General features: G+C 35.5%; 1 protein-coding gene across 2 annotated transcripts in view; it reads right to left on the reverse strand.

The window, feature by feature from the left end:
* Window positions 1-13,116, reverse strand: part of COL24A1 (collagen type XXIV alpha 1 chain) — a 421,541-nt gene that overhangs the window by 278,447 nt on the left and 129,978 nt on the right. For both annotated transcript variants that reach the window (XM_023731663.1, XM_004369122.2), the window contains exons 15-19: window positions 11,255-11,308; window positions 11,130-11,174; window positions 10,838-10,891; window positions 10,518-10,571; window positions 7,015-7,068 (exon numbers count right to left, since the gene is read on the reverse strand). In XM_023731663.1, coding sequence (XP_023587431.1) covers window positions 7,015-7,068; window positions 10,518-10,571; window positions 10,838-10,891; window positions 11,130-11,174; window positions 11,255-11,308 — 261 coding nt within the window. The remainder of the gene's footprint in view (window positions 1-7,014; window positions 7,069-10,517; window positions 10,572-10,837; window positions 10,892-11,129; window positions 11,175-11,254; window positions 11,309-13,116) is intronic.

The raw sequence follows: 13,116 nt of genomic DNA on the forward strand, positions 1-13,116 counted from the left end.
ATAATTCTAACTCACACACAAAAAAAAGACCAGATTTACTGGCCTAAAGGAGACTGGAGAAACCCCGAGAGTATGGACCCCAGACACCCTTTTAGCTCAGTGGTGAAGTTATCTCGGAGGTTCACTGTTCAGCCTGGGAGTGGACAGCCCCGTAAAACCAAATGAGACTAACGAGGTACAGAGTCCAGTGATAAGGGCCAGAAGGCAGAAGGGGACAAGGAAGCTGGTGATAGGGAACCCAAGGTTGAATAAGGATAATGTGTTGATGCGTTGTGAGGTTGTTAACCATTGTCATAGGGCAACATGCGTAGTAACTGTTAAATGAGAAACTATTTTTTTCTGTAAGCCTTCATCTTAAGTGAGAATAACAGCACAATTGGAAGAGTGTAGTCAATGTCACTGAACTGTGCATGTAGAAATTTTTGAAATGGTGTATCTTTGGTTATGTGTATTTTCGCCAAAAAAAAAAGGTTGAGAAGTTAGAGGGTTGATATGGTGTGGGGTTGTTAACCAATGTCATAAAACAACAGTACTACTGTTTCATGAGAAACTATTTGTTCTGTAAGCTTTCACCTGAAGTACAATTAAAAAAAAAAAGAAAAACTACAATGACATATCATCTCAGCCCGACACTACTGGCAGGAATAAGAACAAAGTAACAAACGTTAGAGAGGCTGCGGGGAATTAGGAACTCTTATGCACTGCTGGTAGGAATGCAAAATGGTACAAACATTTTGAAAACCAATATGGTGCTTCCTTAAAAGGCTAGAAAGGGAAATACCATAGTATCCAGGTATCCCATTCCTAGGAATATATCCTAGGGAAATAAGAGCCATCACACAAATAGACATATGCATACCCATGTTCACTGAAGCATTATTCACAATAGTAAAAGGATGGAAACAGCCTAAGTACCCATCAACAGATGAATGGATAAACAAACTATGGTACAGAGACATAAGGGAACAATATGCAATGATAATGAACAATGATGAATCTGTGAAACATCTTACAACATGGATCAATCTGGAGGGTATTATGTTGAGTGAAATGAGTCAATCACAAAAGGATAAATACTGTGTAAGATCACTATTATAAAAACTCATGTAAAGGTTTACACACAGAAAGAAACAATCTTTGATGGTTACAAGGGAGGGGAGGTGTGGGAGGGAAAAACACTAACTAGACAATAGATAAGTGGTAACTTTGGTGAAGGGTAAGACGCTACACAATTCTGGGAAAGTTGGCATGACTTGACCAAGGCAAGGTCATAGAAGCTTCATAGACACATCCAAACTCCCTGAGGGGCCAATTTACTGGGCTGAGGTCTGTGACCATGGTCTCAGAGGACATCTAGCTCAGTTGGCATAACATAGTTTATAAAGAAAATGTTCTACATCCTACTTTGGTGAGTAGTGTCTGGGGTCTTAAAAGTTTGTGAGCATTCATCTAAAATACTCCACTGGTCCCACCCTACCTGGAGCAAGGGAGAATTAAGAAAACCAAAGACACAATGGAAAGATTAGTCCAAAGGACTAATGGACCACAACTACCATAGCCTCCACCAGACTAAGTCCAGCACAACTAGATGGTGCCCAGCTACCACCACTGACTGCTCTGACAGGGATCACAATAGAGGGTCCCAGACAGAGCTAGAGAAAAATGTAGAACAAAATTCTAACTCACACACACACAAACAAAAAGACCAGACTTACTGATTTGACAGAGACTGGAGAAACCCCAGGAGTATGGCCGCCGGACACCCTTTTAACTCAGTAATGAAGCCAATCCTGAGGTTCACCCTTAAGCCAAAGATTAGACAGGCTATAAAACAAAATGAGACTTAATGGACACACCAGCCCAGAGGCAAGGATGAGAAAGCCGGAGGGGACAGGAAAGCTGGTAATGGGGAATCCAAGGTCGAGAAGGGGAGAGTGTTGACACATCCTGGGGTTTGCAACCAATATCACAAAATGGTAAGTATATTAATTGTTTAATGAGAAACTAATTTGTTCTATAAACCTTACAAGATCTAAAGCACAGTAATAAAGAAAAAAATTAGTGTTTGCTTAACGTAGGTGCTCTTTTAATTTGAATTTCCTTGTATGGTCTTAAAAAAGTATGTATTATTTTTCCACACAGTGGCAGCTACTCAGGAGGCTTAATCCCTAACCTTAACCTTGTAGAAACATAATAATGGCTAACAAATATAATTGAAAAATATTTTTACGACTACAAAAAGTTAGCAAAATATATAAATAGCTCACTGACCTAAATCAGATTAACTATTTTTTTTGTGTTAGACATTTTTCTTAGTTGCTTGCCCGTCTTCTGCTTTCATCTCAAGCTTTTCCACATGCTCTTTTTGGTGCTATAAAATTCCTGTTTTGGGGTCACATTCACCCTGCACTCAAAGGTAATCCAGCTCTCCTCTTCCTCTGCTCTACCTCGTGTACAAGTTAAATGTTAACTGGAGAAATTCCATAATAAATCATACTAGTGGCCTTTTATTACTTTAAAAAAGCATCGATAGATCATTATCTGCCTGCCATACTGCACTGCATTGAATGGTAATAATTTCCCAAGGTTTCTACACCACGGAATCAGACAATAATTTTTAGGGGGAGAGGGTGAGAATGTTCTGATCTATTTTCTTTATCTTCTATCTTACTACCTTGAAAACACTTCCATTTCATTGGATAAAGATCCTGCTTCCATGCAAAACAGAAAGATAAAATGTGTTTTTTATCATTGTGTTAATCACTTGTGGAGCTTTTTAAAGCTATACTTACTAAGGCCCCTCCCCACGCAATTCTGATTTAGCATTTTTGGAATTGGACCTGAGCATCTGTATTTTTTTTTTAAAAAACTTTACAGGTGATTGTGATGCCCAGTCAAGGTTGAAAATCACTGTCTTCCATGCTCTTATGGTTTTATTATTCAAAAACTAAAATTACTGTTCACCTAAGCAAGCTCCTCATCCAGTTTCCCCCTATCTCCATGAATAGCACCAATATTTTTAACCAGTTGCTTAAGTCCCAAATCTGGGATGTAGACTTAATTCCTCTTTCATTTACTCCTCACATTCAATCCATCACTACATCCTGTCAGTTTCATCTCTGCTCTTTCTCTACTTCCATGACCCTAGACCAACATACTATGAAGTTGTGCCTTAATAACTAATTTCCATAAATTATCTCCCTGTTTTCACACTCTTGCTCCACACTGTCTCATCGCCACACGCAGCCAGAGTGACCTTTTCAAACATAAATCATATCAGACCATGCCACTGCCCTGCTTAAAACTTCTTGCGGCTTCCCATTGCACTTAGAACAAAATCCAAGCTTATTACTCTCTAGAAGGGCCTACCTGATGTACCCCTATCTACTTTTACAACCTTACTGTAACCACTTTCCTCTTTATCCACTCTGCTAACTCCATTATACTGCCATTCTTTCTGATCTTGAACCAGTCAAGCTTTTCCTGCCTTGGGTCTAGACACTCCTGCTTGTGATGACAGTGGTAGTAGCTAATGCATATTGAGTGCTTTCTATTAGCTAGACACTAAAGTGCTTTGCATGTTTACATTTAATCCTCACAACAACTTTATGAGGTTGACACTATTATTATTTCCATTTTACAGATGAGGAAAGGTCCAGTGAGTTTAAATAATTTGCTCGAGGTGTCCAGGCTAACTCTTCAGTTCCCATTCAGAAGACAGGGCCTCCGAAGTATGGTACTTTTCAGATACTAATTCAAACCCTTTATCATCCAATAATTAGCAAAATTTTCACAGAAGCATGTAAACAGATCTCACTATTAAGCCCCTAATCACACAGGCCTTAATACCATGAATTTCTGTCCTTCTTTTCAACAGTTAATATGTTTTTATCCAAGAGAGAGCTGAATCATGTAATTGATCATTTTAATTTTGGCCAGTTTGAAGTTCAGACTCAAATTTGCAATCCAGTTCCAATAAAATGTACAGCACTTTGGGGCTATATTTTGAGTACAAGCTTTTTAAATCTCAGATGGGTCCTTCAAATAACTCAGAAATTCTTTTATGAGTCCTCAGTCACTTCCTTGTTTGCTTGTCACGAAGCTCCTCAAGCTCCCTCCACCTGCATGCATGCATTCCTCTTACTCTTGGGATTCAGTGTCCTATTTATAGAGAAAATAGAACACATCTTATTTGACCCTTATCAATTTCTTTCTACTTTTGAAATTAATCCCTGCATTTATGCTCTGCCGAATTCACCTATTTGCTATCTCCCTCTTTTTAAAGAAATGAAATTTGTCTGTGAATCTCTCTAAGTGTTGCTTTAGCTGCAACACTCAAGTTTTCATTGTGATTTGTTCTCATTCATTCTAAATATTTTCTAACTTCCACTGTGATTTTTTTTTTTTCTCTGCAGACCATGAGCTACTTTGGAGTGTGTTTTTCAGTTACTACAGCTTATTTTACTGCTCTTTTATTGCTGATTTAAGACTTAATTGCACTGTGGGCAGAGAATGTAGCTTTCTGAGGGTGAGTTCCAGGTGTACTTTCAAACCTTGTTTCATATGTTCTGCCTAAATAATTTCATCTAATACAGTTGCTTCATCTACTACCTCTATGTGGACGACCACACAAATATGTATCTCTAGTTTACTCTTCTGAGCTTCAGGCTTATATTTTCTATACACTTATTAGACTAGTTACCTGTATATCATACAGGTACTCTAGCCTTAACAAATTGAAAACCAAAGCATTCTCTCCATCCGTCCTGTTGTCCTCCTCCTCCTTTATTCTCTATTTTTAGAATGGTGATCCACATTCTACCTAACTGTTCGAGCAAGAAATTGTAAAATTATCTTTTACTCCTCTTTCTCATGAACTGAACAAAATGGTTCAAGTGCTGTAAATTATACTTCCTAAGTGTCTCTTGAAGTCATCTTTTCTCTTGAAGTCCTCTTTTCCTCTCTATTGTCACAGGCTTTGCCTTGGTTTAGGCCCTCATCGTTAATACCCTGGTCTACCGCATTATCTTCCGAAGTGGCCTTTAATTGGTCTTCTCGTCACCCTTCCTTCTTCTCATTTACCTTTCCTCCTGTTACCAGATATATATCTAAAACACAAGTCTGATAATTCCATTCTCTTGCTTAAAAATCTTTGATCATTGCTGACAGGATAAAGTCTAAATTTAGCACAACACAGAAGAACCTGAGAAAATTTATCTACTTCGCCATCACCATTCAAAACACTGAATGGTATTTTAGTAGAAACTTTCCAGGCCTGATATACTATTAAACATACTATTTTAAATTCTTCCTGGACCTGCGGTTCTATTAAAAGTATAAAGTTGAGAAGGATTTGGATAAGTTACCTCCATATGTTGCCTAAGTACTATATTCTTATGAGTAAGAACAAGTTATAAACATTGGATTGGGTCTCATTTCCCAAAACAACCCTGCACCAGTCTTTGAGAGAGTACAGGATACATCTTTAACCCCATGAAAAACGTAATACAAGTGAAGAGGAAGGATGGGCACAGTCTGACAAGGTAGTGGCACAGGACCTTCTATTCGTAGTGCAGAAATCAGAGACAATGTTTTGAATGGTCATGGTATATCATAAAATCTCAGAGAAAAGGGAAACATCTTTGGAAGACTAAGTAATAAGCCAAAACAAGGCCCATGTATCTTTTAACCTGGTTTTCATGAAAGGAAAGAAAATTATGCAAAACCATACCGAAAGCAAGGAGGTAACACAGCCCTTTCTAAGGCATATACCACCTGTACCATCTATAACTGCAGTTATGGTAGAACAATTCATGTTCATAATAATAACCTTTAAAAACAATAAAAGTTAATTAGGCTCTGTATCCACAGTATGAGAAGGCAGGTAAATACCATTCATTCAAGGGAGGTTTTCATTAAGAATGATTAAAATCAAAGAATATAGTTACATTTAAAGAGATAAACTTATATTAACCTGAAGTTTTAATTACTCAAAAGAATTCTTCTCCTTTCAGAATGATGACATCAGTACGTTGGTGCGTTATACCTCCCTATGAATAAAACTAGCTATAATGTTGCTTTGTAGATTTTTAAGCTATCAATTTCTAATGTGTTTGTAAATTAGGCAATAAATGAGAATGGGCATTTGCTAAAGAAATCAGCTAATCCTGAAAGACAGCTGTGGAGTAAGAAGTAGGTTTTATGGTTTTTAAAGAAAGGAAGAAGTTATGAGTACAGTACAATTCCTAGAAACTCTGCCTACCACGCTGATACTATGGGAACTTTACTGCTCTGATTTATGGAGGTATTCTGAAGCCAAATTCATTTTTTGGCTTTCTTGCTGCATCTATGATTCTAAATTAGATGTGTATGTATATTTATATAACATATATATACACACACACACACACACACACATATATATGTCAGCTTTTATTCCTGAACTAAAGTGAGCTTCAGAAGCTTTCTCACCATATGGTGTATCTATTATATTATGATTCAAAAAGAACCCAAATGTTTCATCTCAGAAGCGTATGTTCCATTCAGACTTCCAGAAAAGAAACGTGCTCTAAATCAAGCATTAAGCCAAAGTCAAATTTTTAAAAAATACACAAATTTTATATATATGCTACAGACATGATCGTATTTATTCTAGGATATGATATACAATGTAACAAGAATTGAAACTATTTTGCATTAAAAATTCTGCAGAGTTTATGTCCTAAGAGTTGATCTCAAGCCCTGAGTATGTGTGATTAATAGTTGGAGAGAACAAATAAATCAGTTGCTATCTAATCAGTTCTAAAATGTAGCTAATACTCCTTTCTATTTCTTTGGGATCACTGTTACATACCTTCTGACATAACAGAAAAATGTTAGGCCAAATTATTTACACAGATATAAATGTAAAAGAGAATGTTCATTAATCCTACTGTGTAAAAACATGTTTTAGCAATCCAGTTTAACCTGCACAATTTTTGTGTCAAATTTATTATCTTTCCACCCACATTTTACCTCTGGTCCTGGAGGGCCAGATGGCCCCTGGGGTCCTGGGTCACCTGTTTGGCCCTAAAATCGGAGGAAAAATCAAAGTATAAACATTAACTCAAGAAATACAATTTGAAAGAGAAGCACGCATATGGCAAGCAAATAGTGCTCAATATATTATATTGAAGTTGTAATGACTTATCAGATGGACTTAAAATAACTTGTAAACATCATCATTATGGAAAACTGCTGCAAATAAAATATTTAAGAATGTAATATACATTTACTTCTAAGTGTTAGAGTGAGTTAAGTATGCAAATCAAGGAAAAAATTATAGGTGTGTGAGTGTGTATGTTTTTTTTTCCCCCAGAAATAAGATACCAAAGCTTGACTCAACAAGGAAGAAGGCTCTAGATGAGGAACTATTTTTTATAAATAACCAGAGTCCTGGGACAGTAAATGAAAATTCCTCTCCCCTTTGAACACCATAAGTGGCCTGATGCAGTAATTAAGATTCACCTGGATTTAAATTCGTGTTGTCTAATCTCTCTAAGGCTCCATTTTCTCATCAATAAAATAGGAATAATAACTACAGTACTAACATTCTCACAGTCATTGAGTGGATCAAATAAGACAATATATGTAAAGTGCTTAGCACAGTGCCAAATTATGTTAAATAAATTATGTTATTTTAATCCTTCCCTCCCCATCCACTTTCCTCTCCTGGTTGATACCTAGAATTCCACTGACTGTTTTGTTCCTTTAACTAAAGTTTTGAAGATTTTTTTCAATATCTCTGAAGTCAGTTTCTGGCATTCATATTAAGGATTTGAAACCAGGGCTGGAAAGAAAGGTGAGAAGAGAGAGAAGTGGGTATAAAGCCTGAAAGTAGAGAGGGCAGCAATGCTTTCAAGAGAAGAAAGTAACAGGGAAGGCCAGTATTCTGATGAGTCCTTGTTTGAATTTATTCTTTCTGTCATTATAAATTTCCATACAAGCCTAAATTTGATTTAAATAGGCCTCAGATCATATAACATTGCAAGATATGCATGGGATTACCCACTTTCAAAGGACATAATCACAGTCTTCCATATGCACTGAATCCTTTCTCATACAGAGCTTGGGAATCTGGACATAATACACTCATATAGAGAAAGGTAATGGAATATTATGCAAAGGCTCACTTAAATTCTCCCTCCTCCAAACAAGCTGAGAAAACTGTGATCTCTCAGATTCAGTATCTAAGGGAGACTTAAATTCTTAAAATGAAAAGTACCTTTCTCAGAGATAGAGATGGGGTTCTCATTGGGGCCCTCTAGTGACAAAATCCAAGCAAGCAGCTAAACTTACAACCAGTGGGGAAAAAACAGCATATCCTACACCTTTGTTTTCAGAAAAATTGATTAATAACTGAATATTTAGAAACATACATTGTAGAATAATTGTTCATTCTTCAGAATAATTCTTAATTTTGAAAAACTTCAATTGCAAGTTTCTTTTGAATGTCAGGGTACACGTTTCTCAAAGGTTTAGTAAAACAAACAAAAAACTGACAATCTCCCTACCAAGATAATCCCTATTAACATTACTAAAAGAATTACTAAAAAAATCATAGACTCGCAGAGCTACAAGGAACCTTAACTATGATATAGTCTGATTTTAGACATGAGAAACTGGATAGCATAGTAGTTAAATGCCTAAGGTTATACAGCAGGTCAGCATCACAGCTGGGACTAGAATCCAAGTCTCTGTCTCTCAGGCCAGTGATTTTCCTCCCTATAAACATACTATTAAAATCTACTGAATCAAAGAATAAGGGACATTAAAAATGTTTCCTTTATGTAAGCATGATATTTGACACTAGTTTTCTAAAGAAATTAATTCTAAAGCATAAGAGAATCACATTGATATCATTTTTTTGTTAGTATTGGTCTTAGATAATGTTATATCATTTCCTCTTATTATTGTCAAAGGTTTAGAAGATAAGTATAAAAAATAAATCGGAAGTCCTTGTTATATGGGTTAGAATTATCCTTGATAAATGGAAGCTGTGTATTAGCTATTTCTCATGCCTCTTTTTTATGCACTTTGGAGTTTTTTGAGATTCAACTCCAGGGCTTAAGTCTAGGTGCAAGGATGACTGGGTTAACTGACGTTATTCCATGGTGAAAAACTAGTAAAAGTAAAGGTCACCACCAACCAGCTGTCAAACAAATTAAACCTGTTGCTGTTGATTCTGACTCATAGAGACCCTATAAGACAGAGTAGAACTGCCCCATAGGGTTTCCTCGGCCATAATCTTTACAGAAGTAGACTGCCACATCTCTTTCTGGCAGAGCAGTTTGTAGGTTTGAACCGCTGACCCTTTGGTTAGCAGCTGAGCAATTAACCACTGTGCCACCAGGGCTCCTAATCAAACAAATAGATGAAAAAAATTGTCTTTGAATTAAATAATTCCTGAGAGATGTATATAAATAGTTGTCACGGTTAGAAGTCAGAAAGAATGGGATACATAAAGTTCTATAACTTAATGCTGCTTCCTGAAATGCAAATATAAACAATCCTGAGATGTGAGGGTGGAGTTAGAGGGGACACAATTTATTGCTCCAGAAAACGTGGCAGCATTATGTTACACTTTAATGTAAATTTAATAAACTATGACTCTGTATCTCATTTTTCCTACCAACAATTATCTTCACCTTCCTAGAGTTGTAATCAATATTTAAATCCTAAAACAGAATGTCACAGTGATGAAGATTCTAACACACCTAATAACCTGGGTTTCCTAGTAACTAACTGTGGAACCTTCGGCAAATTACTTAACTCTCTGTGTCTTAATCTATAAAACAGGAATAATGATAGTATCAACTTCATAGCATTGTTCTGAGGATTAAATTAAATGTACAGTCCTTAAAATAGTGCCTGGCTCTTTGCAAGCACTCAGTAAAAGTTAGCTATAATAATTTTAATATGCAAACACATTTTTATGACTCATATCTTAATCATTTATTTAAATTATTTATTCAATAATTTTAGTTTTACAGTTTGTTGGATTTTATATTAACTATGATAAGGGTGTCATTTTCAATTAATTGATGCCCAATGGTTATCAATAAAGAGAATGTGACATGTTCTTTTCCTCAGAATCTTTCCTTAATGAAAAAGATATTTGGAAAAAATTAAAATATTATTTAAGGTGCTTCATGTCTTTTGGCATAAAACATATTATTTAATTTAAATGCTGCTTATAGTAAATAACCCAAGAAAATAATACAATCTAGATCTTTGGGGTTCCCAGAAACTTCGCTTTGGCCTGGGATGAGGGAGATGGGTGGGTGAGGTTCAACAGTCAATGGAATATGAATGGAATACGTGAGGGATAAACTACATTCTAAAACTGAGAACAGGAAATATAAGATTGGTAGGCTTATATCCTATTTCTTATATCCCATTAACACCAACAACTATCAAGACTCATGCTAAGACATGCACTCAGTTAATCAGAAAGAGAGTAGAAAGTTCAAACCTACTGAAGGTCCTGCCTTTCCTCTCATCCCCGGAGGTCCGGGCAAACCGACAGCTCCCTAAAAGAACAGAATAGGCCAGGAAGAGAACAGCTATTATATCACAAAAGGCAGCAATGCCTTTATTTACAAACTACTAAAAAATTTCATGGAAGTGTTCTAAAGAATTGAGAAAACTGTTTTAAACAAGACATGTAAAACCATATTGATAGCATATCCTAACAAGATACATGGTTAAAATAATGAGAACTTTTTTCTTTTGAAAGAGTTCACACATTCTCACTGGCTTTTGCGTATTTACATAAAATTAATGGTATAAAAGTTACCTTGTCTCCAGGATACCCTGTTTCTCCTGGCTCTCCTGCAATGCCTTGTTCACCCTAGAGAACACAATTTCATACAAAGACACTTACATACTGCAAACATGGCAATATTATATAAGAAAACAAATATTATTAAAAAAATAATGTATCTATTTTTCCTACTTCTGAGAAAAAATATATAATTGATAATATACATTAGTTCCAGTAAATAAAAACAAAATATTTTATAAGTTGTGTTGACTTAAGGAAAAAATGCGATAAATTATCTCTATGATAACGTAAACATTTAAATCACCTTATCACCTTTGATTCCAGGTAGTCCCTTATTCCCTGAGAGACCCTAAAAAAAAAAAAAAGTGATATTTTGTGACATCACAAAGAAATTAAAGGGAAATATTCATTATGAAAATAGAACCATACCATTGGGCCAGGAATTCCAGAAGGTCCAACTGGTCCCACAGAGCCAACACTGCCCTGAAAAACAGTAAGAAAGGCAAATTAAGCATCCAGTAGGATTAGAAAAGACAATGTGGTAAACTTAATTAATTGATCAACCGAGAAGTGACCATCTCACTCAGCTCCCCACACATGCCTTGTTCTTCAACACTTCTTTTCCTCTCCACATTCATACATCACACCAATCTTTCAAGCTTTAGCCAAGTTCATCTTATTTCCTGAAGCCTTCTCACATTGGTCTAGTCCACAAGGATCCTTCCCTCCTTTGTACCCCTATACTACTATCCATGACACTCAATTTGCAATATTTCTCCAACTAGATAGTATCTTAAAGATAGGGTATATATTTCTGTGTCCCATACCCAGGAAGTATTTAATAAATATCTCATTTGATTGCCTTAGACTTCCATTTCATTATTTTATTCAGCAAATATTTACTGAGCAGTTATTATGTGCTAGGTGTTCTAATAATTTGATTTCATGATCTGAAATTTGCAGAGTGAGAATATTTACCATAATTTTAAAGATAAACCGAGTAGTGAAAAATAAAGGCTCTACTCTGGACTTTTCTCATTCTCTCATCATTCAACATTTATTGACTATAATATATACCAGACACTGTAGTAGTATTGAGGGATTAAAAAAAAAAGACATAGTGTCTAACTTCAAGTATCTCAGTTTATTGCTCCAAAGCAAGATTTCTCAAAACAGAACTATAACTATGGTCTCCTGAAAGCATAAGACTTAAAATAACTCCTTTAATGTGTTACCTTCTTCATCCTCTGAGACCATGTTGGGTCAATCCTCCCTTTTATGATTTCAAAATGTTAAGGAATTCTAAAAGTTGTATTTTTGACAAATGCTGAAAATGTTGCTTTTAATGACATTTGATGGTTCTCCAACCCCTATTACTTAGAATCCAAATTTCTTAGGATAGCATCCCAAGTCCTTACTTCCAGACTTCCACCAACCTATCCAGTCTCAACCCCTTCCATTTTCCCCATCCCCCTTCATGTCTCCCTCCCTCAGATCATACATGCTCTCACTCTTTACCTGCTCCAAGTCTTTGAAAGGAGTTCCCACTACTGGGATACCGTTCTACTACACTGCACTGTACTTTTCTTTCTAACTTCCTAGTCTGTATATTCTGTGAGATCAGAGCATGTTTTATTCATTTTTTAAAATTTCTAAGAGCTAATATAACTGACACATCATCTTTTTGAAATAAATGAGTATGGAATGAATACTGAAGAAAGTAATAAACTTTAAAAATACATTTAAAACTGTGATTTTTAGAACTCTATCTCCCAACATAACAGAGTATTTCTAATAGTCTGCATTTACACAACACAAATTTCAGAATGGAAAATATGACATCTTCACTTCTGGATGAGTCCTAAAGTCTGTGAAATATAACGAAGATAAATTATCTCCAACATGTTTAATCCTGAAATATATTGGACTGTGAGAGGTAAACGGTAATACTTTCCAACTTAATAGATACGCAATATTAATACATCATTGCTTGTAATTCCAAATTCTGTCAATAGGAAACAATTATTCTTATGACTACAGTGGCTAGTTTATCCAAAGTTCAGTATGCTTCAAAGTTCATAGTTTTAAAACTTATGATAGGCTCAAAAAATACAACGGACATCTCTGTTTGAAAATTTTATGGGAATAAACCATGCAAGTATGGAAAAAGATACGTTACATAAAAACAAAAAAATATTTCTTTGTGTTATGTTGTTTTTCTCCTAGATAATATAATATTCTTAACTTTTGTTTCAGTAAATATATCACTGTGCATAACCTAGCATCTTTAG

The sequence above is a fragment of the Trichechus manatus genome, unplaced genomic scaffold (assembly GCF_000243295.1).
Source record: "Trichechus manatus latirostris isolate Lorelei unplaced genomic scaffold, TriManLat1.0 scaffold00003, whole genome shotgun sequence".
Classification (NCBI taxonomy): Eukaryota; Metazoa; Chordata; class Mammalia; order Sirenia; family Trichechidae; genus Trichechus; species Trichechus manatus.